Source organism: Suricata suricatta, chromosome 10, assembly GCF_006229205.1.
Source record: "Suricata suricatta isolate VVHF042 chromosome 10, meerkat_22Aug2017_6uvM2_HiC, whole genome shotgun sequence".
Taxonomy (NCBI): Eukaryota; Metazoa; Chordata; class Mammalia; order Carnivora; family Herpestidae; genus Suricata; species Suricata suricatta.
The window spans coordinates 82,163,441-82,190,241 of NC_043709.1; the positions used below are offsets into that span (position 1 = coordinate 82,163,441).

A 26,801-nucleotide genomic window follows, 5' to 3' on the forward strand; every position below is an offset into this window, starting at 1 on the left:
TTGGTAAGAACTTATATATGTTATATATATAAAGACATCTTAGGATACTGGCCTATGTTACAAATGCTTATATAGTCTTTTAGTCTATGCTTTGACTTTAAGCAAGATTTTAAAATAAATGTTTTGTTTAGAGTTAATTAATAGTTAGGTATTTTAAAATACCTAATAATAAATATCATTTGATATAGAAATAGTTCTTCAGTTTCCAGGAAGTTTACAAATATCAGCTTATCTTTTTTTAAAAATTTCTCATTTATGAAATGTGGAGGATAAGCAATCAAATCTTGATGTATGTGCGTGTGTGTGTGTGTGTATATATATATGGAACACAAAATAATATATATATATACATATATACACACATATATGCAAATATATATATATAATTACCATACAAGTGTGAGTTAAAGTTTTGAAACATACTTATTGAGTAATCAAATGAATACCTTCTTTTGGTAATATCTGTTTTCTTACATTTTTATCCTGTGTATAGTCTGACTGAATTATTTTCTAAATTATGGCAGTGAGTCATTTTGTTAACAATAATACAAATAAAAGAAGCTGTCTATTTGGTAGGGGTTCTACAGAGCGTTCACAAAATTTATTTTAAAAACTAGGTTTTCTTGAACGTAATTTAACTGTCAGGATTTCTACCATTTCCACTTTGTAGTTTGAGTTTCTCATCTGATGTTTTGAAATTCTAGATAAAGGTAGAATCCCTTCTGTTTATTTCTCCATGCATGCCAGTTACTACCATTACACATATGACCTGTTCAGTATATTAAGAAACTGTTTTTAATTCTCTTTATTAGGTAATGCTAATAAATTTAGTCATACATATCAGAAAAAAATGAAAGTTGTGACTTGAAAATCCAAGTACAAAAATTTTTTCAGAATCACAAACAGGGGAATTTTGTCATAAAATTAGTTATTTTGAAAATATGGTCATTTTCTGTGACCAGTTAAGTTCTCCTGGTGATTTTAACTTAAATAAATTTAGTAGAATTAACTTTCATTAATGAAAGATTTATTTTTCTTACCATGTTACATTGATGTGTGAATGTCAAGTTATTACATATTTTAAAGAATTAAAATAAACTACAAGGACTAGTTGCAAAACATTTTTTAAAAGGATGTATAATTGGGATAAAACTGAGAATGGTAGGAAATTTTATTCTGCACATTATAAATTGACCTATTGAAGAAGAGATTATAAAGTCAGAATTTGGGAGTTGAGAGGAACATTAAAAATCATTTTCCCTGAGATGTTAAAGATTTAAGTAAGACCATGCCACTAGTAAGGAGTGAATAGAGGCTATCTTAGAACACAAACTCCTAACTTTCAGCTTGGCCATAAATCTTTCCCCTCGGCTACTTTAGATGTAAGTAGCCAACATTGTTAATAGGTAATATTTTCATTTACTATAAATAAGACTTATTTATCATCTACTTAGTATGCAATCAGAGGAAGACTATAGATGATACAGAGGTGTAATTACTTTAAAAATGAAGCTAAATGTTCAAATGTTTTCCTACATGACTCAGATTTATCTATTATTTCTACTCCGATTAGTTACTATCAAGAAATGCATATAACATCTATAGTGAAAAACTTGCCTGAAAGATGTGTACTAAACTATTTTGCAAAAATCATCTGCTAAGTAAGAACCCAAGCTACGTTGTAGCAACATTATGGTGCTACTTCTCACTTTGGGTCTGCCTCTAGGTAAAATGCCAATGCAGTACGTTCCCTGAATTTCTTTCCAGGTTGAAAATGATAATACAGAAAGTTTGATGCTTAAGAGCACTCTTTTAACGTATGGTCCCATGTAAATGGCTTCTCTTCTCATGGCTTATATGGATTTTATTTTTTACTCAATAGGAGTCATGATTTCCCCCCCAGAGTGATTGGTTCCTGTACTTCTCATCCGCATGAACTGCAAACCGTTAGAAACCACCATTTATCACAAGGAGAGATGGTTGTGTAATGAGCAAAAAAATGAAAGTATAAGTTCAGTTGTTCTTATCTTCCTGAAATGATTCTTTCTATATGACTGAAATTCCATTGCAAAGTACTTACATGGGGACCAGCAAAATAGACTCCTGTATTTTCCTTGGGATACCAAAAATTATAATCATATTGAGAAAGAGAATGTTTAGGCGTTCCTCTCACTCTTTATTTCCATTCAGGTCATGACCCCAGGGTCCTGGGATCAAGCCCTGCATTGGGCTCTGTGCTAAGCGTGGAGCCTGCTTCAGATTCTGTGTCTCCCTCTCCCTCTGCCCCTCCCCTGTTCATGGTCTGCCTCTCTGTCTCTCAAAAATAAATAAACATTAAAAATAATTTTAAAAGAGAATGTTTATAAATTATTGTTTTTTTAAAAAAGCCAAGTTGTATGATGAGTAGTACTAATTCCGATATTTATTATCACCGTAAATTGGACAAGAGTACTATTATTTAACTCTTCGTAATTGTTGTACAAAGAACAATCTTTCATATTAAGTTATTAGTGAGGATGAGACAATAATCATTCTATGTAACTTTGTCTGAAGTTTGGACATTCACTTAGCATCAAAACATACTTATAAACATTTTCCTGTGCACTCAATATTTAATTGCTGTTAGGTTATATTGAGATAAATCAGTTTGTGCCTTTTGAGAACTTCTAGGAAAGATGTTAAGTTTGATATTCTCCATCTCTGCACCTGTTAGTTGTGGGACCACAGATAAATTAATTAACATGTTAGTGAGCCTTAGTTCCTTCATTTGTAGTTGTGATAATATAGCTACATGTCTAATGTTGTTTTTTAATATTATGAGATAATTTGCTTTATGTGCATCACAGGTATGAAAGGAAGTTCTCAAAAAATAAAATTTATCATTTTGTCACTTTAAATTATTCTAAAGGAGATAAATGGTAAGTTATCAAGCAATGGGATTCATTCCTGGGAATGGCATCCTCTCTTTGAGAGAAGTACGACACTGGAGTTTCTAAAGTGAAAAGGAACATTTAAAGAACACTATTTGGTCAAAAACATGATCTGAGGAAAATTCATATTCTAACTAATCAACAGGTAATACAAAACGTGTGAGGGGACAAAAACCTTGAATTTATAAGCTCTTATTATATGCCAATTTCCTGGTGAAAAATGCATTATGGGAAATTGAAAGTTTAGGTGTTTTTAAAACCATGAGCTATTGAATTCCTTAGGTGTTTTCTGAAGAGGTCCAATTAAAAGATTCTAGTCTACTCCAAGTCACATGTGATAGGTCATGGTGAGCTTATCAGGCATTTGGTGAATGACTCACAGATGTACATTGATTGGAAATTCTCTCTCTCTTTTTTTTTTAAGAGGGTGAGTTCTTTTCAAATGTTTTTGTGATGAAGTAAATAACATTGCAGGGAAAAAATAGATCCACTTTTTTTTAATGCCTCTTGTGTCAGGTTATTAAGTCAATTAAATGTTGGTACTGTCTGACACTGATCTGCTTTAAATTTGGTTATTTCTAAAGTTTTATTTTTCAAAAATAACCTTCCAAATTCCATAAAATGTGAAAGCTGTAGCTTGATGGTAGGAGCATTTATAAAACATCAAAATGTAATCTGTACCTGTGAGAACATATTGCAGTTTCAATTATTAAACTAGAAGATGTATAGCAATTATCTCTTAAAATAGAGAAATTAAACACATCCTTTTAAAATTAGAAGAAAAAGGGACACCTGAGTGGCTCAGTTAAGCATCTGACTTCAGCTCGGGTCATGATCTCATGGTTGGTGAGTTCAAGCCTGGGATTGGGCTCTGTGCTGACCGCTCTGAGCCTGGAGTCTGCTTCAGAGTCTGGGTCTCTCTGTCTCTTTGCCCCTTCCCTGCTCTAGGTCTCTCTCTCTCTCTCTGTCTCTGTCTCTCTATCTCTCTCTCTGTCTCTCTCAAAAAAATAAATAAGCATTAAAAATAAAATGATATTAGAAAAAATGAGAAATCCTTGTTCAAAACATTGTCTGGAAAGGGTTAAGTTTGGAAATAACTTGTCTATGATCTTAAAAGTTCCTGATATTCTCTTTGAGAATTTTCCAGCAGTGTTCTCGAACATATCTTATACTTCTTTAGCCTGTGTGAGTATCCTTTTTATATTTGCGATGGAAACAACATGAGCTCAAAAGCACACTTTTTCAGGTTCATTTCATTCTCTATAATACTGTTTCAGCAGCGTAAAAGCGACTTATTAAGTGAAAAATTATTTTATGGAGTTTCTATTGTAGTTTGTGCTCTCTTCTGCTCTGAAGAGGTATTTCTGTTTGTATATTTGTGTTTGTACACATTTTTAGATTTCCTACCAATTCAATTATTGTTCAGTTATCATCAGTGCTTTCTAGTCATTTGTTTATTTTTTTAACTTTAAAAAATGTTTTTATTTATTTTTGAGAGCCAGAGAGAGACAGAGCATAAGTGGGAGAGGGGCAGAGAGAGAGGGAATCACAGAATCTGAAGAAAGCTCAGAGATGTCAGCACAGAGCCTGATGCTGGGGCTTGAACTCCTGAACTGCTAGATCATGACCTGAGCCAAAGTCAGACACTTACCGGACTGAGCCACCCAGGCACCTCTATTTTGGTTTTAACTTTTCTTAACCATATTTATGTTAGAGGACTTGGATATGAAACAATTTGAATTTTAGTCATATATATAATTAGATTTGTTATAATTTTTTAAAATTCTTCTAAAACTGTAGTACTTACCTCGGGATGCCCGGTTTGCTCAGTCAGAAGAGCATGCAACTCTTGATCGTGGGGTCCTAAGTTCAAGCCCCACATTGGGTATGGAGATTACTTAATAAATAAACTTTAAATAAAAGCAATAGTACTTAACTTATTGATACGTGTTTAATAGATGTTCAGTGAATTCTAAAGTGTTACATACATCATGAAGCCTTCTGGAGACCTACTTATAATAATACAGTAAAATCACCTTGGGGTATTAGTTCTGATGTAGAGAACATCAGATATATCATAAATTAAATATCTTAAACTTTTCAGGTATATGATAAAGAATATAGATTTATTTAATACATATCTTGTGCCAGTCATTAGACATATTTAATGTTTAAACATTTTAACTTTTAATGTAAAATAAAAATATTTTCAACTTGGTTTGACTGGATCAATTCAATCATTTAATAATGTTACCAATAACAGGATTTGAGAGGAACATTTTAGAATTGCCTTCTCTTTTGCTGACGTTCTAAAGTCTTGCAGAAATGCTAATTTGCAATGGAGAAGTCAAATGAAAGAAAACTTTTACGGCCTAGAGAGTTACATTTAAAAATATTTATTCCACTCAACCATCAAATAGAGCACCACCATAGTGCCAATGAGATTATATCAAGTTGAATTTTATTAACAATTATTTGAATGCCTTTAGGACTGTTAAAAGTAAGTACTATCTTGGGATTTTCACTCAGCTATAAATACTGGATTGTTAGTTATTTTATTCTGCATTATGGTGTCACAAGTGAAGTAAGATCTGGCTGCAAGTAACAAATGGGTCACTAATTAGTTGTATGACTTTAAATTTCTCCTTCCCAAATATAAACAGCGGGAAAGAAGGATATACAGTCAGTACTCACTCTTTTCAGTGCTTCATATGATCCATGAGCTAATCTATGTGAACAAAATTCCTTACGCGCTTGGAGTTCCATTAATTCAAAGTATCATTATTAGAACAATCATTATTACATGGGGCAGATTTTCTGTCTAGTTCTAGTCTGCTTCAGTTTGCTTTGCAAGGGTGATTGTGCAAGGAATAATTTGTTTTGGAAAGGCTATAGGAATGTTTATAGAAACACGTTGAGATTGTAAACTAACTTCCAAACCATTTAACATTTTCCTATATGATCTTTGTGTTTATTTCACTTATGTATACTTACCAATCCATAGATCAAGTGTCTATGAAAACAAAGCCAAAGGCAAGGAAGATTCTGATATGAGCATCTTTCATTTATAGTAAAGTTGTCCTCAGCAGCTCATGCTTGCTTTCTTACCTGCTCTGGTGACCTTCTGGATTGGAGTTTCAGAGAGACAACCAGAGGTAGGAGCTGCAGCAAGACAGCAGCTGGGACCATACGGATCTCAGCATCCTGCCTTATGGCCATTATCTTTGTTTCTATCTTTATGCTGCCACTATGTCTCCTCCTTGCGCTCTCCCTGCGTCCTCTCCTTGCTGCCCCCTCTTCCTGATCTCATCTCCCACCGCCCCGTGGAACTCACCCTCCCTCCTTCTTCATTTTTCTCTATTAATATAAGATGAAACAAGATACCCTAATTAGGAAATCTTTTAAAAACTATTTTTTAAAGTGTGCGCAGCCATGCAGCTACTGTTCCCCAGTTCCCACAACCACTGTTAACAATATACAAAATGATTTCTTGTATACTTTATCAATTAGACTGTATGGGATTGTAGGTCCCATACGGTCTTGAATAAAAATAGATATTTAAAATAAATGCAACAATTCACTTATTTTGCTCTGTAGGAATGGCTTGTTGCTGTAATAAAAAATAATTTGAGGCTAACAACAAGGAAGAATAGTGAGTAATATCCCTCCCCCTTCCCCAACTGCTGAAAAAGAAAATCGTGTCAGCGTCAAGTCATTTTTGCCACATCCCTTGTTAACAGCTTTTTCAGGGTGGGTCATCATTCTGTGTTTTGTTAGGATCTTAACTCCACAGTGACATGCTCAAATCTTATTCCACATTGATTTTGTTGTATGTATACATTTATTTCTAGGACACCCTGTGAATGATGGATCCTGTTATAAGTTATTATCAACTTTGTCAAAAAATGTATAAGCTTTCAATGAAGAATACATTTATTAATATGAGAAGGTTAATAATTGGTTTTGCTGTTTGGAATATGTGTAAGGTGTCTCATTGTGTATGTCTAAAAAAAGTAAACTTACTGTCTGCCTGTCGCCAGAAAAAAAAAAAGTGGGACCTAATCAAACTGCTGTGGGGTCAACCCTTGTGGTTTTAAAGGCCCTTAATGTTGTCCAGCTGCAAAATAAAAGGAATTGGGAGGGGAAGTTGGAAGGAGTGGAGGGGGTTGGGGGGGAATGTGTGGAAAAGAACAGGGAGTCTGGCTTTTATTTTTTTTTAAAGTGAGTTCAGTGCCAGCCTGGACATTGGCTGTGCAGACTATTGAGCCATTGTCTGCTCCATTTCCAGAATAGCCCCCAGTTAATCACTTCGGCTTTGAAGGGAATTTCCTCGTGGAATTCTCCACAGAAAATCTAATCAACTGACCTGCCCTCTCAACAATGGAAGGCTTTTTTTTCTCCCTTTCCCTTATTGGGGCGGGCTCTGTAATGTAGCCTTTTGTGCAGAATGAACCCTCCCAGTAGGAGTGGAGAGCGTGTGTGAGTGACTGAGTGTGTGTGTGTGTGTGTGTGTGTGTGTGTGTGTGAAGAATGCACACTATCTCGTGTTGGTGAGTGTGTGCTCACTCCCTGACCAGATGCTGCGGTGCGCGGGGCAGCCACCATCTCTGCATGCGTGTCTGTGTAAGTGTCTTTCTCTGTGTGTGTATGTGCCTCTGTCATTTCATGTCAAAGGTACATTACCTGATTACCTTCCTCGCCTGCCAGATTTTTATCTAGATAATTGGAACTGCTATGGAGGCTGTGCCTTGCCAGCCAGCCCAGGATCTGTAAAGCCATAGTGTGTCCACCTTGTTATCTGTGGCTGCCTGGGCAGAGGAAATTAAAGAGACCCACAGCCAGGGGAGCGCTTCCTACCCCTGACCTCCCCAGCAATCCCGGACAGGACAGTTTGTTGGTACCATCTTTCTGGTGTGGTGTGGGTTTTTGTTCCCTGGTGCGTGTCTTATTTTGGCATGTGGATACCTATTCCCCTCCACATCGCACGTCGTGTTTTATGGAGTTTGGAGCTGAGGAAACTTTGGTTGGGTTGCCAGGATGTTCGCACCACTTTGTGGAAAGCACGAGCTAACAGTGAGACCGACAGAGTGAGTGACAAGTTGTTTACAGGTTTCCTTCAAGGGGCCTCTGCTATATTTCAATCTGTCAAAGTTGCTTTTCTTCCCTCAGAACAATGCCTGATTGTTGTGTGTATGTGAGAGTGTGTGTGTGTGTGTGTGTGTGTTTCCGTGTGCGCACGGAGAGAGCCTAGAAAGGGATGAGAAGGACTAACAATTCTTTGTGTAAAAACGATACTACCGACATCTAATTTTTTTGCTTAATTAGTTGATAAATGCAGTTTAGTCGTGCTTCTCTTAGTATACAGATTTCTCTTTTAATCAGCAACAAATGCATTAAAAAAAATCATACTGTTGTGTGTGTGTACGAGTGTGTGTGTGCATGTGTGTGTGTGTGTGACTTATTATTTAGAGGAGAGAGAGTATGGGAGACGTGTTAAAGGAGTTGACTTCTCACATTCGGTGATGTCTAGAAGAGCGAATTAAAAGGAAAGGACAGGCACCCTGAGGTTGTCTAGTGCCTTGCAGCCGGAGCGTGCGGCTCGCGGAGGGGGGAGCAGCCAGACCCCGCTGCTGGAAGTGCGCTACCCCTTTAAGAGCCTGGTCAAGGAGTCCTAGGAGAGGGAGAGGAGGGTGGGGGGGAGAGGGGGAGAGAGTGAGAGAAAGATTGAGAGAGAGGGAGAGAGGGAGGGAGGGAGGGAGAGAGGGAGAGAAGAGAAGGGAAGAGAGAGAGAAAATCAATTGGTTTAGAAGGTTTGGACTCACTTGACAGGTTCAGTTGGAGACGATCATAGGTGGCTGCTGTGACAAAGGGAAATTGTGCTTTTCCAGCATGCTTACTGACCCTGATTTACCTCAGGAGTTTGAAAGGTGAGTACAGTTTTCCCCCCTGATATATTGAAGTACAACTCTCATTTTACAGTCATCTCTGAATCAGTTGGAAGATGCTTCCCTAAAAATGTGTTTGTTAGAAAAGCTTTTAGCTAGTGCTTCTGCAGTCTTGTTAGCTGATTTTTGTTGTGATTGCCCGGACCAAATTGAACTGATTGGCAAAGTCTCCGAGGTTTCTGCTAATGCTTTTAGGTTGTGTCCTATAACAGGAAATTAAATGAACATTAAGCATCTCTCTTGCTTCCACTCGCTGCTTTTCTCTTTCTCATTCACTCTCTGACTTTCTTCCTTCATTGATATTTTTCTCCCCTTCTTCACCTTTTTAAATGCTTTTGTGCAGAGTGTTACCATGTTCAATATCTCTGTTTCCTAATTTCTGAGGTGACAGAAGGGTTCAGGGGTGGTTAAAACGGAGGCTATAAGTTCCTATTTGATCCTTCCGTAAAACTTTGGAAGCTGCCTAGTAAAGCACATGACCTTTTGTTGATATAAGAGAGCAGATTTTTTTTAAAAAGAAAATTTAACATCACAGCATTGTATCAGTATATTACTCTTGAAACGTCAAGGGATGATCCCTTTCTAAGTTTTAGTAGCTACTTTTTGTGCTACTTGTCTTAAACTAATTTTGATTTACTGTATTTTTCCCTTTTGCTATGATGAGAATAAGTGTATTTGTAATTAAGTAGTTCCTCCTTAGAGAAATGTGTGTAATATCCTTCCATTTGATGTTGTTGCAAGTAAAACAGGGCTTTGAAAAAATTTTAGCCCTCTTCGTGTTCCTATAAGTACACATTGCAGTTTTTAAATTTGAGTTCTTATCCCAGCATAAGTTCATTTTTTGGAACTATAAATAGAATTTTGTTTGCCATTAAAAAGAATTCAAACTTTGTATTCTGTATGGTGAATTTAAAAAAAAGCTAAAAAAAGCCAGGATGCATGATACCCAGGCTTTTTTTCATTTTCATGAAAGCTACCTTCTGTATAAACATTTGTTGTATCTGACTATGCAATGCAAGCTAGGTGCTAGACCAGCTGGTTAAAAATATGCTAAGTCAAGCTGTTCATCGCTCAAACGACTGAATTTGATATGAAAAGACGAAAAAAGAAAGGACAAAGATTAAAACATTCTAGAAGTGAAGCAATAGAAGAGAAGAAGGGTATTGAGAATAAAATAGTGCTTGGATGTGGTCACATATGAGAGAAGCCACCATCAGATCCAGGAAGAAAGTAAAATAGCCAACATGTATACTTTAATACTGTCTTCTTTCTTTCATTCCCTCTCTTCTTCCTCTTCTTCTTTTTTTTTAATTCGGGTGCATCTTCACAAGATAATTCATTTGAATTGTTGAGCTTTCGTAACAATCTTGAATTAATTTTTTTAAAGTTCTATATATTAACTCTTTAAAATAGTTAGCTTTTGTTTGCAAATATAGCCTGTTTCATATGTAAATACTCCCGTTATTTACATTGGGACATACTAATTCTTGGTGTTGGAGTTTGTAATATATAGACCACAGTAAGTTTTCTAGCATGCACAGAGTAGCACATGATTACCTTCAACTCTATATACTTTCTGAAAATAAAACTCTGAGTCTGATTTGTAAGCCTGTTAACAGACTGTTCTTATAAAAAGGTAGTTACATATTAACAGGCTGTAACCTATTTCTCTATATAGGCAAGCTTTCCTGCTGTGAACTTTATTTGTATTTTCTTCAATTATCTCTTTTGAACTAAACTTTTCCCTTAACTATTCTGATGCTCAAATCTCTTAACATTTTTTTTTCCTCCTGGTGAGAATTTCATTTTATTGTCACCCAAAGGCATGCTTTTCTTGCTGGCTAATTAAATAAGCAAGTGATAATCAATAGAGTTATTAGTATAGACAGAATATTTGGAAATATTAGTAGCTAAGATATTTTTTAATGTCATACAATATACAGTTTCTTAATTATTTCCCCTGTGGTTGTAATTGGTAATACAGACAAAAATCTTAGTAATTCATTACTATTTGTTTACATTGAATTTGTACGAGTGAGTGTATCTGTAGTCACCCACATAGAGTATATCTTGCAGACTAAATATTGAATATTTATATTCTCCATAGGAGGTATATTTGCTGTAACTGCAGTGTCACATATAGTCAGCTTTTTTTTTTTGTTTTTTCAACTATTGCAACTTTCATTGAATAAGTAGATCATTTCCATTGAGTGTTAATTTTTATTCTGTTTGCTTACCTGCCATAGATGAGTTATTCATTCAAACCTAGTCAGAAATCTGAAAAGAAGAATTTTACATTTCTTTATGAAATACAGTAGTTTGCTCTAGGGGATATAAATAAGTGGCTTGGGGTTCATATAATTTAGAAGTTTTATGTGGTCTATTTTTCTAACTTGATTGGTAGAGTTCTGTCCATCTTCTGTTATTCTTTCCTACCTGTAGACTATTTTGAACTTTAAGGGATATTCTAAACTTAAATATCAAGATCGAAATTTGGATCTAAATTTGTTATATCTATATTATCAGCCCTAGAAATGAGCATGGTGAATGCTGTCAGACTAATAAGCATTTGTTAAATCATTCAGAAGTAGTAACAGTTTCATTGTTAAAAAACAATATTCAGCAGGTAGAACAAACTAAACAGTGATTTTATAAAGTAAAGAAGTAGAAATATTTTATTTTCATTTTTAAGCATCACTGTCATAACTGTTTATGAATAATGAAAAACACAGTTCTCAGGTGGGGGGGATGAATAAGCCAAGTATTTTCTGAAACATTATTTGTAAGCAATGTCTTTTACATCATACTATTTAGAGGAAACATAACTGGCAACACGGTCTAAATGTTAGTAATAGTATCATGAGAAAGAACACTTGTACTCTCCTAAAATTTTTTACAGAAGACAGTGTGAAGGATAATAAAAAATTGAGACATAGGGTTTTCTTTTCAGAATATTCTATTTTTTCATATTCCTAGAATGAAAATATTGAAAATATTTACCTTAAATTCAATATTAGCTTGTTTCTGGTATAGAAAAAAACAATTTTAATACTATCAATAATATTGTATTCTATTTATTTCCTTTATATTTCTGTTTATCCTGTTTGTAGTTTAGTAGTTTTATGACTAAGCTACTTGTTAGACTTTCTCATTGCTTTATGTTAGAGACTTAACTAAAAAGCAAGTGTAAGATGATTGCTTAAGAAGACAGTCTGATAATGTCTAGGAAAAAAGTTGGGATTAAGGGTAGTGGCATGAAGCAAATTAAGCTTATAGTATCACCTCTTTGCTTCTCTCAAAACGGGTGCAGACAACAGACTGACTATTTTGTACATGTTGAAAGGAACACTACAGGAGAAAAATCCTTCTGCAGTAAAAATCTAACTTATTTACACTAGATTCCCATTGAATTTATTTGTAGTCATGTTGACTAAAGAAATAATTTTTGACATTAGGAAAATTTTGAGTGCTTTTTTTTCCTGAAGAGAAAAATATACATCAGTTACTATGAAAAGCTGGTTTGTAATTACCATGTAAAATTACTATTAGCGGACTGCAAGAATATCTCTGACATTAGCGGTACTTGAATTACGTAAAGTTTGGCCATAGCAATAAAAGATTTATTATCCAGACAGATTTATTCAGCTTAGTTTGAAACTTGATGAGTGATTAAGTGCATTCAAGTTAGGAGGTAACCTCTAGGTGTGAATCAAAGGAAAGTTATCTGTCTCTATCTGTCACCTTATCACAACTGTAAACCTTTAGGTTTGATATTATATTTTTAAGATGTTCTGATAATGCCTTTATTCATCTTATTTATTTTTTATTGCTACTTTGTAGAGGAAAAGGTGTCTATACCTGGTTATAGGTTTTAACTACTATCTCAATAATTTGCAAGTTGATTCAGCTAAGATATCATTTAGGAATATAGCTTACCTGAAACACTGGACACACTAAATTTCTATCACAGTCACACACTAGTACTGTCCTGGAGACCTGATTACCAAGAACAGCTAAGGGTTAAATGTCAGGTGGCACTGTGTACTGCTCAGTGCTTAGCAAGTTGACAGATACAGAAATGTGTGAATATTATCATCACTTCACATGTTGATGTGTTCTTTTCTTATGTTTCTCAAATATAATAAGCATAAGATAATAGGATAACCTATTTACCTGTTCTTAGGGAGCTTTTAACTAAAATCTGTGTATGCATCATACCTGAGAGGCAAATAATAAGACCAGCTTTAATACTTTAGCACTTTACTCCTCCATAGAACTAGAAGCGATTTCAAATGGATTATGTTCATAATGCATTTAGAGAGCAAAATCACATTCATGGATAAAGTCTGATCTTTATTGTCTGTTCTTCCCACTATCAATTCTCCAAACACCTAATGAGTTATCTGTATAATGCCAATGTGTATTATGTAGATTGAACATCACCCTTTTTATAGATTAGTTGAAAAAGTCTAATGGATGGATTTTTTTGCTTTCTTCTATAATGTGTTATTCATTTATAAGTTCAGTGGGGTTAACTAGCGGCATGGGAAATAAACCAATCTGCATATCACTCTTATACTAACTCACATACAATTTAGTATGTCAGGTGTCTGACCCAGATGATGGCAGTCAGATAAAAGGACGTTCAAAGATTTAACCAAAATACGGAACATCGTCCTTTTAGTGGAAAGTATCTATTGAACAAGAAATGGAATAAAACATTCTTCCTTACTTCATTCATTCTGTCCTTGTTTCCTTTTCATTGACTGATAAGCATCATCATTTATATTAAATATAAGGACCGAATGCTATGTAGGTGAACACGGTCAAATGGTATTGCTAGAGAAGAAGAAACAATAAAGGACTGTTAGTATCTTGCTTAAGTGAACAGTGTTTATTTGGGACACTTTAGGAGAATGCTTCGTATTCCTTCAATTCAAGCAGGAACTGATCATGGTTCAGGAGAAGACTTGTTATTCTTTCCGATTTCTGTGTTTTCTCCTGCAGTTTGGAAACTACATGCCTTTGCCTTTAGCATTATCTATTCTTCCCTTCACTTACTAGTTGAGAGTTCATACATCTTTGGAGGTCCTGTGGCGTATGGTTCTGCTTGTCCAATAGGGGGGTGCTGCATTTCTACACGTTCAGTATCCTTTTCCCTTGGAGCCTGAGAGTTAAACCTCAGCAGTGCTCCCTGCTTTGCCAGCCTGAGGAGTCAGAGACTCAAAGTTGTCCCCAGCTCTCGCGCCTTCATTGTAGAGCTGCGTTCTGCTCAGTGGGCTGCCGAGAAGGACCAGACCGAAACAAGATTTAGAAGAATTCTGGTGAGAACTGTTTATAGGGATATGGTATTTTAAAAGAATGTGGTAAACAAACAGAATTGTGGCATAAACAAAGATAATTAGCATAAACAATGTCGTTTTAGGACAGGTGGTTTAAAAAAACAAACAAAACAAAAAACCCAAATATGAACCCAACTTGAATGCTGCCAGTTTGGAACCACTGAACCTTAATCTGTACTCCATGAGAATTACCCAGGTTTGTTGATAAACTTGTTAACATGCTTCTTCTGTTTCTTTTGTATCATTTTCCGGTCATTATGCCCTTTTGTCACCCAGCTTGAAAGTAATTAATCTATTACAAGGTAGTTTAAGTACTTTTACCCATAAAACATGACAGAAGGAAAATTAAAAACAAAAGTTTGTAGATGTTCATAGGCATTTGAAGTCAGTGTTGAACCTTAAATCAATTCAAACCTGAACTCATCTCATTGTATTTTAAATCTCTCTCTCTTTTATCTAAGTAACATTTTAGTCACTTGGTTCTTTAGTGTTAATATATTTACTTTTGTCTTGCCTTAGAATTCAGAAATTTTTTTTTTTGCTATGACTGAATCATCACTTGTGTTATATGTTTATTTCTAAGTGTTGCTTATTTTTTCTTCCTGTTTTTTCTCTATAACTTAGTGAAGATGGTGTAACAGTATTTACATGGAGCTGTTAATCATGAAATATGAGGATGCTAGTTGTGAACCACATTATCTAAACCTGCTGTGCCGTCATGATGAATTCTTATCTGGAGACATTTAGGTTTATTACAAAATGACATTTTTTTCCTTAAGACCTTATTGTGAAATAGTTTGACTTTATTGAAATGTGGAGTATGGTGAACAGAAAGCCGTTTCTTTTTTTTTGTATTTTTGTTTTTGTTTTGTTTTGTTTTGTTCTGCATTAGGGACCAAATTTTTTTTTGTTTTTTTGTTTGTTTTGTTTTTTTGTTAATTGAAGCTAAAAAATATTTTTTTCTCTTCATTTTCTCGTGGAGAATGTGGAAGAGGAATTCAAAGTAGGTATCTCGTATTCTGTAGCCCTTCTCTGTGCTGAAATGAAAGCATTTGTGAATGAGTTTTGGTTTCTTGGAGTTATAAAAATGTGTGTAAACTAGTAAACCATGTCTCATTCATGTGCTATGGAGATTTCTCGTACTTCAGGGACAAAAATAATTTGGCTACTAACGAATTAGGGCTACCTGCCAGTGCCAACACATACTGTAGGTAAGAGGAACACTATAAAGAAAAGCTGCTGGCAGCAAATCCATTGAAACTTTCATATGTAACAGCGTTCTATTTCTGCTCTTCACATCTTTGAAAGAATGTGTTTTTCAGAAAAGAAAATGTTGAGAAACAGAAAATATGATCTTTCTTAAAAATGTATTAGTAGCTTCATTTTTAATATTTCTCATTGTGGAGATGCATAGCCTTTTATTATGTTCTATACACATGTGCCTCCCCTACCCATCCCAATCATTTCTGTCACATTGAAACCTAAGAATCAGATGTACTCAGAATAGATGTAATATAGAGAAATAAAATTCACTGTCTAGGCCCCCCCAAAAATAAAAAAAAGAAAGCATCCTCAAAACCTTATAAGGTTTTTATACTGGCAGCTTAAGAGAGTTAGATCACCTGGGACACTCAGCAGCAATTTTATAAAGGACATGTCCTCTCTTTAAGGGCTTCAGGAGACTACTGGGAAAAGGAAGGAAAGGGTTAACCTGCTTTTATATATATATATATATATATAATCTAGTCATAAAAGAAGACAGGCCCAAATAGTGGGTTTTTTGGGTACACTTTTTATCAAAATTTATTTTAAAATGTAGTAAATGATTTACTTTATTACTGATTTTGGATTTGTGTGTGTGTGCATGTTTTATTTTTATATATTAATTAGGTTAAATATACCAAGGGAGTAGTTTGTTTGGGAAGTGTTTGTAGAACTTTCACATATGATCTGTTGAGTTATCATTTTAAACAATTTTATACTTATCTAATAAAATAACACTGTAATGAAAAAGAAACACAAACTTTGAAAATGAGAAATAGCCTTCACATGAGAACATAAACTGAAAAAAAAATAGTGCTTTATTTATGCTATACTTTTTCATTCACAGTTACTATAGGCTGCTTGGCAAAGTTTAAAACATTTTTATTCTGATTTCAGAGTTAAGACCTTACTTTGTTTGCCTACAGTTATTTCTTTGGGTTATTTACCTGGGCCAGAGTTTGTTGGGCAATAATTTACAAAGTCCAAAGACTTTATTTTTACTCTTTTCCTGATGTCTCTTTGTTTCTTGCTCCCCCTCCTTATCCGCTGTTGAGTTTCATCATATGTTTGAAAACAGTTTACAGGAATATGTATGTCACATAAAATTAATGTTCCTATTTCTTCTCTTCTTTTTCATCTGCACTACAAGAGATCTATGTTGAAGATTCATTAAATAATGTATACCCTTTAGTAGAGAAAGGAATGAACTGGTGATCAAACTATTCCATTTTTGACTGATTTATTAATTCAGCTTTGAATGAGGGACCACTAAATGTATAGTACCAGATTCAGATTGTCATCTCTCCCATAATATCATCAGGATGTGAAGAAAACTTTTATGTAATATTCCAAGTACCGTTAATCAAACAACACCTAGGAGCAGAAAAACAAAGATAACAATGAATGCTGTTTCTGAGGAAAGAGCTTCTATTTCCCTCCAGCCCTAAACATAGCTAGAATATGGAAAATAGAGGAAGAGCTATTGTTTGTAGAGCCCTAAGGATTATGGGATATAAATATGGTAGTATATTTGCCTCTAAATAATTAACATTACTGGAAAAAGAAAATGGATCCTGTTTGACCTTATAAAGAGTTTAAGAATACTTAGTGGTTTAAAAGCAGTCTTTTAGAGAGAGAAAAACATATCCAAAAGGTCCGGATAGCAATTTAAAGATTCAAAATAAAGGAACAGAATATATGGACTTTTATAAGTAAACTAAAAGATAACTGGGAGCCACTAACAATATGAAGAATATATATAATAATGTTCCAGCTTTTGAAACCTGAGGGTAGCACTTTGTGTATGTTGAAGGAAAATTTGAATTCAAGAAGTTTGGTGGCTCAAGGTATGCTTGAATAAAATTTAAGGAGATTTGAGATTTTATATAGAGATGAGAAACTTGAGTGTCAGAGGCCTAAGGCATACAGATTAAATTAACAGTATTTTATGGATTGTGAATATTTCTCTAACACATATAATGGTTTCCCCTTTTTCTGGTAGAAATTTACATGTGTCGGTATCCTTACTGATTTTGTTTTTTCATAAGTAAAACAAGCATGTGGAGAGTGTTAGTTGGGTGTCACATCTCAAGTTCTAGCTCTCCCCTATGGACTGGGAAGAAGTTTTGGGTCTTAGTGTATGCATCTGCAAAATGATAAGATGGGCTGGATAGTTTCTAAAATCTATCACCTTTAACATTTCATCACTTTGAGCTCCATTTGAGACGCCCCTAGTTTCTTACTCTAGTGGTCAGAATTCTGGCATTGATGCGAGAATGACCAGCCTTTATATGTGGAATCATTTCTCAGTTTACCTTTCAGCTGAGTAGTATTGTGCAGGAATAAGTAACGATAGTCTATTTTAGGAGTTTGAAATCTAAGTACTATCTGTAATTCTTAGTTAGGATTAAGTTCTCAAATTTGCTGTGAAGTATTTGGAAGCTGAATGTTTCAAAGAGAAGATTCATATTTTATGTGGTTGCAATTCCCGGGTGCATCAGATCAAGATCCTCAACTATTATAAATATCGTGAAAAATAAATTATATATGGACTATTGAACAGGGAACTATGGGGTAATATGAAAAGCATGAGAGTGGCATTTTAGGTCAGAGAGCTGAGCGTATTTATAAGGATAAGATTAAAAAAAAAAAAGAAACGGTTAGAGAGGAGAGCCTCAGGACAACACGGGGGCTTATGGACAGTCCGTTTCTCTCTATGAGTAAATAAAACACTGGTCAGGAAAGTGGTAAGATTAACTAAGGTTACAAATAGTCCAAGAAAGACTTTAGGTGGTTCTTAAAATAATTTAGATAACTATTAGGATAATGACAACCAACCTTATATGCATTAGGTAGTGATTGGCAATTTCAAGAAAAGAAATGTTAAACCTTATGAAACAAGGAGTAGAGTAACAATGAAAGACGTACCTAAAAAGCTATATTATCTGAGAGGACAAGCTTCACATATTGTTAATATGTTACATTCGGCAGACTGCATGCTTTTTTTTTTTTGATCACGTTTTAAAAAAAGTGTGGTTTTTACCATCAGCAACATAATCTTTAACTACGTATCCAAGGACTTTTTGTATTATATATACTTTGAAAATATGGCTGTGGTTTGACAAAGTCCTTGTACAAATCAGTTGTAAGTTTTAAATATAGATTTGTATATTTAGGGTAACATAGGATTTGACCCTTTGTTAAAATTAATACTTTGCTTAATGGTTGTAATGTAGAAACTTTTTTATTCTATTCCTGCCACTTTTAATTTAGGAATAAGGAATGGGTGTTATTCTCTTATTCTCCTGGTACAGATATAAAGGTTGTAAAACAAAACAAAACAAAACAGAAAAGGACTTTTCTGAACTAGAACTACATTTAGAACTAGGACCAAAGGAAAATGTGCAAATATCCTACTGTTAAATAAGAAAGGAAATCTGGAAATCGTCCAGTTGGGCAACTTACTGCTAATATATTTTATAATACAGCATGCTATACAAAGTTGGCATATGTTCCTCCAGTTTCTAAATCAAGAATTAAAACTTTGTGATTTAGAAGGCATTTATATTCTTTGGGTTTCAGTCATGCAGCTATAAAATAGGTTTTAAAATAAGTATAAAATTATTTATCCCCTGGTTCCAGTGAGTCATTTTAAGCTTATGAAAATATATAAAAAAATATTTGGATATCTGAATGCAAGCCACTGAATTCAGACTTTGAAAACAATGTATATTTTTGTTTGATAAACATAGCTGTTACTATATGAAATAATGCCTATAAGATTTATTGACTTATTTTTTTAATTTTGTAGTAAATACAACTATAATTAACTGAACTTATGATTATTGATCCCAGGTAACTTACACCTAAATAGCACAGCCTAGTACATTTTCCTCTGCAACTGCTGATAACAAAGTATCCGAAGAGCACATCTTTTCCCATTTTATATGTAGGAAATATGATACACTAAAAATTGTTTTTGCAAGTGTCAATGTATCTGGTATTAAAATAATGCATTTCCTGGTTTATCATATTTCTATGCTTTGTGCAAATTAAAATTCATATTTGTGTATTATCTTAAAACTGAATTATTTTATATAAAAATTATTGGACAATGAAAAAAGAATGATTTTTTTGGTTAAGTAAAAACAGCCACACACACTATTTATTGTCCTGTAAAGCATTATTTGTACAAATGTTTTGAATATTGGAAATATTAAATAGCTTGAAGAAAGTTATGTATACAACTATAGCACATTATAGATTTTCATAGTAAAAGTAACATGAGGAGTGGTACATTAGCTATCTATTTCTTAGATAGTGGGTTGAAGCTTGGGGAAATTTATAGATTTCTTTTTATGGGCAGCTGTATAACAAGCAAACAAAAACATCCAAGAAGCAGAACCTTTATTTTTGATATAAAATTGTTTGCCACTGATATAATCTGTTGAAAGCCAGAAACCATCCAAAGTGCTGATACCAATTTAAGAAGATGATCTTTTGCCTTAATTATACATCTGGGAAATATTAGCTGAACATTTTGTGGAGAACAGTGAATACCTTAGTTGCCAGTTGTCTAAAATGCTGCTAATGATCGACATAGTGCCAGTGTTTTGATGGCTCAAACCTAGGCTGAATATGAATACAAAGAACACAGTTGGGGGAAAAAAAGCACACATTTTATACAAAACAGATTTCAACCATCTGCTTGGCACTTAAGTTTGCGACTATAGGCAATATATGAAAGAGACCACTGTCCACGTTATGAATGGTATCACTTTTATTGGTACCTTAGAAACACCATAGGGTTTTGAAAGCATATATAACCAATGATTTTCTTCAACTAAATAATGAAAACAAGGGCCTCAGCCAAAATTTTGTTCCCTCTATAATCTCCTCTATATCTGTCTTCTTTTCCTAGAAAAATGAGTTTCGCTAATAAACTAGGTCTTACTTCCGCACCTCAGGATATTAAAATATAGCAGACAACACTACACAAGTAGCCCTTAGGACAAGAACCCCAGATGGTTATGAGATAAAGTACTGTTTGCTTTAGGAGTAGGTGATACTCCTGAGTCTGTTGCCTGAATACTATGGTGCATGTCAAATCAGCATGGAAGTTAATGGTCCAGAAGCACTTCCGAATTTAATGCTTTCCCATTTGTTCTGAATTTATAGTATTAAATCAGACCAGTGCCGTTTCATCACTAGTTCAGTAAGGGAAAGCTATTCTAGAGATAGTAAATTATAGGCAAAATCTCATTATTTGACCCATTTCATTTACCTTAAAGGTATGGGAGAAGTCCTCAATAAAATACTATTGGCAAGTATTATATACTCGAAGCTTTTAAATTTGTGGAGTCATTGGTAAAAGCTATAATAGACCGTTACTTAGCATGTAGTAAACCAAAAATACATTTTTTACTAAGTAATTTGACCTATTTTATTTTCCTTAGCTTAAATATATTTGCATTTCTAAGTATTAGGAAAATTGAGCTATTAGGATGTGTTAGATGATTGATTTGTCTAGGCTGTATGATTTACCAATGATAAATTGCCTTTTAGTTTTTGAGAAAGAAGTATATAGGAAAAAGTATAATGAAATACTCTTAGAATTCGTCTATACCTGTGCTTTCCAATATGGCAGCCTCTAGCCCCATGACACTTAGGACCTTGAAATGTGGCTAGTTTTAATTCAGATTTGCTATCAGTATAAAAAACAAACTAGATTTTGAAGACTGAGTTGGAAAGAAAGGATGTAAAGTATCTTACTAAGATTCTTTAAAAATATTGATTATGTTTTCAAATGACAATATTTTGCTATATTGACTTAAATAAAATATGTTGTTACAGTTATTTTCACCTGTTTTTTTTTCTTTTTTTAATGTGTCAGTTGGAACTTTTCAAATTACTCTGTGTGGCTTTTATTTATGGTTCACGTGATATTCCTATGGGACAGCACAGTTCTATTCCTTTCCCTGGAGGGAGGAAAATTAAAACTTCTATGTGTATCTGGATCCTAGTAGTTTGCAGCTCAGTAGGACTGCAATGAATCAGAAACGGTTAAGTGTTTATCAACTGTCCTCCTTTTTAAGCTTTCTTCTACAAGGTGACATTTTATCACTTTTGAAAAAGCCTTGGTAGTAACACTGACTTGCACAGATCTTTGTATCATTTACCCAGATTTCTGTCGGTGTCTTCAAATTTCCATGGAGCTATAATAGAAAGGAAGATGTTTGCTTAAGGATTGTATGGGCTATTTTAGAGATTATATCTTTAAAAGGACAATTCTATTTACCTTTGGAAATGCCACCATGTGTATCTGTCATTTCTCCACTGGGTTTAGTGAAGTTTGTGGCTGGCTAGGAATACCTTCCCCTTCTGCATCCCGGCTGATACTACACACAGTTTCTAAAATTGACCCACGAGATGAGATCCAAGTGCTATCTCTGTACAGATAGAGATACACTAATAGAGATAGATACAAAGATAGCAGTGACATTCAGTATGTACTTATGCTGTGCCAGCCTTAGCCTCACAAAAATCTCATTTGTTCTCCCTTTTCCACAAAGAAGAAAATGAAGGATAGAGAGTTGCTTAATATCCAGAGCTGGGATACAAACCCAAACAGTCTGGCTCCAAAGACCTGGCTCTTAGGCATCAAATTATAGCATTGGTCTAGATAAAAAGTGCTTCCCAAACTTTATAATCTATTATTTAAGTGGCAGACATGTCTGCATTCATTCAAAAAATGTATTTCAAATATCTACTATGTCGGATATTATTTTAGTTGCTGAATAATTATTATGAAAATTCAGAAACTATACAATGGTTGTAATACAAACTTCTGATCTCTCCTATATGCATTCGTTCATTCATTCATGGCACAAGGTGACGTGCTAGAGGATGGATAGTCAAGACATGTGGACTGTTACATAAAGGGTTTCTTGGTAAAGGCTTCTGGAAACTGTTTTTGAGTGATACCAATTTCAGTATACATTATAGATGGAAATTCCTTTATTGTGAGAAGTATAGCTATGTAAAATCTCTCAAATATCTATTTCTTAAGTCCTTTACAGGAGACTTCTATTGAAATAATGTCTTTATGGACAGGCAGTGTCTTTGCTTAGAAAGTTTATTTGATTAATTTTGCTATCTTTAAAAAAGTTTTAAATGGTTATTTTTAAGATATGGAGAGAATAAGAGACAGAGCACAAGTGGGAGACAGAGACACACAGAATTTGAAGCAGGCTCCAGGTTCTGAGCTGTCAGCATGGGGCCTGATGTGGGGCTTGAACTCACAGACTGTGAGATCATGACCTGAGCTGAAGTCGGATGCTTAACTGCCTGAGCCACCCAGGAGCCCCAGATTTTGCTCTTTTAACAGGCAGGACACCTCTTGATAATAATTTTTAAATATGTCAGTGTTCACATCTTCATTGGTGAAATTAATATGGAAATCCTTGCTAGGAACTGGTAAATAATGATAGAATTAATATGTTAATCCTTTGGTCCAACTTGTTGTCATGACATACTGCTTTTATAGGGTAGTGGGCCAGGGTGTTGGTAAATTTAAGTAGGAACTCAGGTGTGGTAAAATAATGGGATCATAAAAAGACTGAAGATTCCTGGGGACAGTAAGGCGTTTGGGAATGGAGATGAACATTGTGGCTTTACTCTATTGGATTTTTCAGTTTTACTGTTAAAACAGTGTATGTTAATACAGGCATAAATTGAACCTATATTGGATCTCTGTTTTAAGTCTTCATCTTCTAAGTATTCTTCCAAATGTAGATTGGCTGAGGCTTCCAGTGGTTGCTTTGATTTCTTGATACCTTGTCAGGGAGAAACCATATAACTGTACTTATGGGTGGGCTTTGCTTTAATTTATTCTACAACTCCACTATTATTAACTATGGGATTTTGGCAAGTCACATAAACTTTCCATGTCGTAATTTCTTCATCTGTGAAATGGGGATATGACCATTTTTAGGTCACTTTAGTACTTATGTGAGAAATTAAGTAATCTTTCTACACTTAATAATGGAAAAAAATTCCAAGAATATTTCACATAATACAGCAAAGGTGGCAAATAACATTGGACTAGATACTGATATATAAATATCCAGTATTTAGTAAATAATATTGAAGCCAGTGGTTTGGGCAGGAGTTATTAGAACTTCAAGTACTTCCTAAAAGGATTAAAAATATTAAAACAAAAACATTCATGTCATAGAATCCCATATGCTTTACATATAGTACATATACAATACATGTTTGTCATATAAAAATATATATGTTATAAAATTATATATCACACCTATATTATGTACACATATATGTTAATGTATGTGTGCACAGAAATAGACAGATAAGTGGGTAAAATAAGGGAAGATAATCCTTTCTAAGTCCTTCACTAAGAATACACCCTCTAACCTGACAGTCATAAGGTTAATGATAACCATTTTCTGACCAAAAAAAAGCCTAACATTTTTTCACTAATCACAATTGTTTCGCAGGCCCCTGATGTGAGAGAGTAATTTGTTTTATGATTTCTCAAATTGTCTCCAATAGAAGTATTGTAGAAAATTCATAAGACATTCTTTACATTGCCATTTTTAGTAGAGACCAGATAAGAGAAAGAATATTGAATGATAACTAACTTAGTGAAGGAAGGCATTTCTATAAGTAGCTAAACTAATGTTTGCCAGGTATGTAGATTTCCTGGTGAAAGGATATTGGCAGAGATCTAAGAAAAGGCTAACATGTCCCTTAAACTATCTCCTTTAAATAACAGTTGTTACATCCAGGCTGTTGCTAAGAGATGAGGAACAATCAGTTCTTGACTGAGTTGTATTCTTGCCTAGATTGAGGGCACTCCCACTTCTGTCCTTAAATTGACTCTAGGTTTAGGAGTTCATAAAGACAAAGCAAGAATTTTCCTCAGGAAACACTCTTGGATCTGCTCGAGTACCTGAAACGTGCTCTGTCGGAACCCCTAGTGTTTGGTGGGACAGCATGGCAGACGGGATCTTCACATGAAAGCAGGTTAAGGCTGTCTATCATTAATTGTCTACTTTCATAAACGTATTGCTTTTGAGGATATTGAGTAACACAGCATTCCATTGGGCCCGCTAGGCTGACTTAACTTTAAGAGTCATCCCAGATTAACTGAATGAGTTACAGTAGCAGAGAATTTTATATGCTTTCAATATGAGTGAGTAGCACATCTACATATAGAGTGATAATACAGAAGCCTTTCCGTCTTGATTTGTCCATTTAAAAATATCTAGCGAATACTTACTGTGTAATAATTTGTTTGACAAGATGAAGGTATACATTGGTATATATAAAATAATGTGAGGAAGTAGTGAATGCAGGATAAAGGGTAGGATAACTATTTTCATAATTTATCATGTTATCAATGGGAGAATAATCATTAAAAAGCATCACTGTTTATCTTTTGCCAACTAAAGCATCACCAAAACTGATGGTTTGGGTTCAGGCATAATTATTTTAGGACTCCCCTTTATGACAATCTTTAGGCTTTTACAGATCACGATGGCAAAGCTAAATCACCAGCCCAGAAGTTTTTGATTTTACGTTTGCTGCAGCTGAAAACTTCATAGTCATCTGAAACATGTCACAAGTATTCAAATATAGAGCTTTTCTTAATGTTCCTTTTTCTTTTTTTATTAAAAAAATCCAGATCTATAGAAAAGTGGAGAGAGTAGTGCAGTGAACATCCATATAATTTACACTTTTCACCAAGTTTTGCTATTTATTAATTTTAAATTTTAGGACCTTTTACTTTCTCTTTCTTTTTTGATTCATTTGAAGCACATTGAGGCTAACACTTGTAAGAACTAGGACACTCTTCAACATAACCACAATAACATTAGCACAGCCAGGAAAGTAAAATTAATACAGTGATATTATAATTTTTTATTTTGATTTCTTAAAGTTTTTATTTATTTATTGAGAGAGAGAGGGAGAACGAGAGGGAGTATGCAAGCACAAGAGGGGATGAGCAGAGGGAGAAGTAGAGAGAATCCCAAAGAGTCCCTGCACAGGCAGCATGGATCCCAATGTGGGGCTTGAACCCACGAATGGCACGATCATCACCTGAGTTGAAATCAAGAGTCAGGTGCTTAACTGACTGACCACCCAGGCACACTAATACAGTGATATTATTTGATATAGCCCATATTTACATTTCCTAACTGCCCCAGTAATGCCTTTTGTAGCTTTTTTCTTTTTTTGTTAACCCAGGATCAAGTCAAGCATCAGATATTGTATTTTCTTGTTGTATCTCTCTAGGTCACTTTTAATTGTAAATAGTACTCTCCAATCTTTTTGTCTTGACATCGACATCAACATTTTTGAAGAGTTCCAGACATTTGTTTCACATGGTATCTCACAATCTGGATTTGTCTGGTTGTGTCCTCATGATTAGATACAGATTTTAAGACAGTGATTAGAGCATTGTCCTTTGTAAAATCACATAGGACTATAGTTAGATGTGTTAGAAGTGGACACCTATCAAGTTCAAATTTGGGTTTAACAAATTCATGGATATTTTTTTAAATTGGCGTAGATTTCTAGGAGATCTAATCTGATCAGAAACTATCTGAGCCATAATGATTTGTCTTCCAGAGAGAGCTGTTTGGTACTAGTTAAGAAAATAGAGCTTCCTTCCTTAATCCAATAAACTATTAAGAATTTATCCATAAAGTTTACTGTGCAAATGGCCATAAATACCAAATTTTTTGCAGGTAATAATCTAAAAATATTAATAGCAATGATTATGTAGTAGGAATACACTGTAAAAGCACTATATATTTTGTCAGATTGGAATTCATACTTAGAACTACAATGCTTGCTCTTGATGAAAAATGCTAGAAGTCAATTACCTCAGTCAAACAAACGCAACTCTTTTCCTCATTCTTCATTCACCATCTCACATTTTTTTTAAATCAGATATAATGTTTTTAAAGATTAATTTTGAATAAAATTAGAAGCAAAAAGAGTTTATTCTTTCTTGCACTCTTCAATAAAGATATACTAAGATATTTTAAAAGATTACAGAATGGAGATCTTTTTTATTACCAACCTTTTCCTATTCTATGTAAACTGAGAATTTAGCAGTTTGAAAATTGCCCCTATTTTGAGGTAGTGTAGAGCATAGACTCTAGAGTCAGATGCCTATGTTTAGATCCTGACTGCATATTTCACTAGCTGTGGCATATAGGGCTAGTTTCTTAACCTCTCTGAATTGCCTTTTCCTCTTATATACAAAAAGAAAAAAAAGAAAGAAAGAA

General features: G+C 34.3%; 1 protein-coding gene across 2 annotated transcripts in view; it reads left to right on the plus strand.

Annotated features, from left to right (window-relative positions):
- Positions 1–8,796: 8,796 nt before the first annotated feature.
- SOX5 (SRY-box transcription factor 5) overlaps positions 8,797–26,801 on the plus strand; it is a 398,183-nt gene continuing 380,178 nt past the window's right edge. For both annotated transcript variants that reach the window (XM_029955693.1, XM_029955690.1), the window contains exon 1: positions 8,797–8,857. In XM_029955693.1, the coding sequence (XP_029811553.1) occupies positions 8,820–8,857 (38 nt within the window). In that variant the 5' untranslated portion in view covers positions 8,797–8,819. The remainder of the gene's footprint in view (positions 8,858–26,801) is intronic.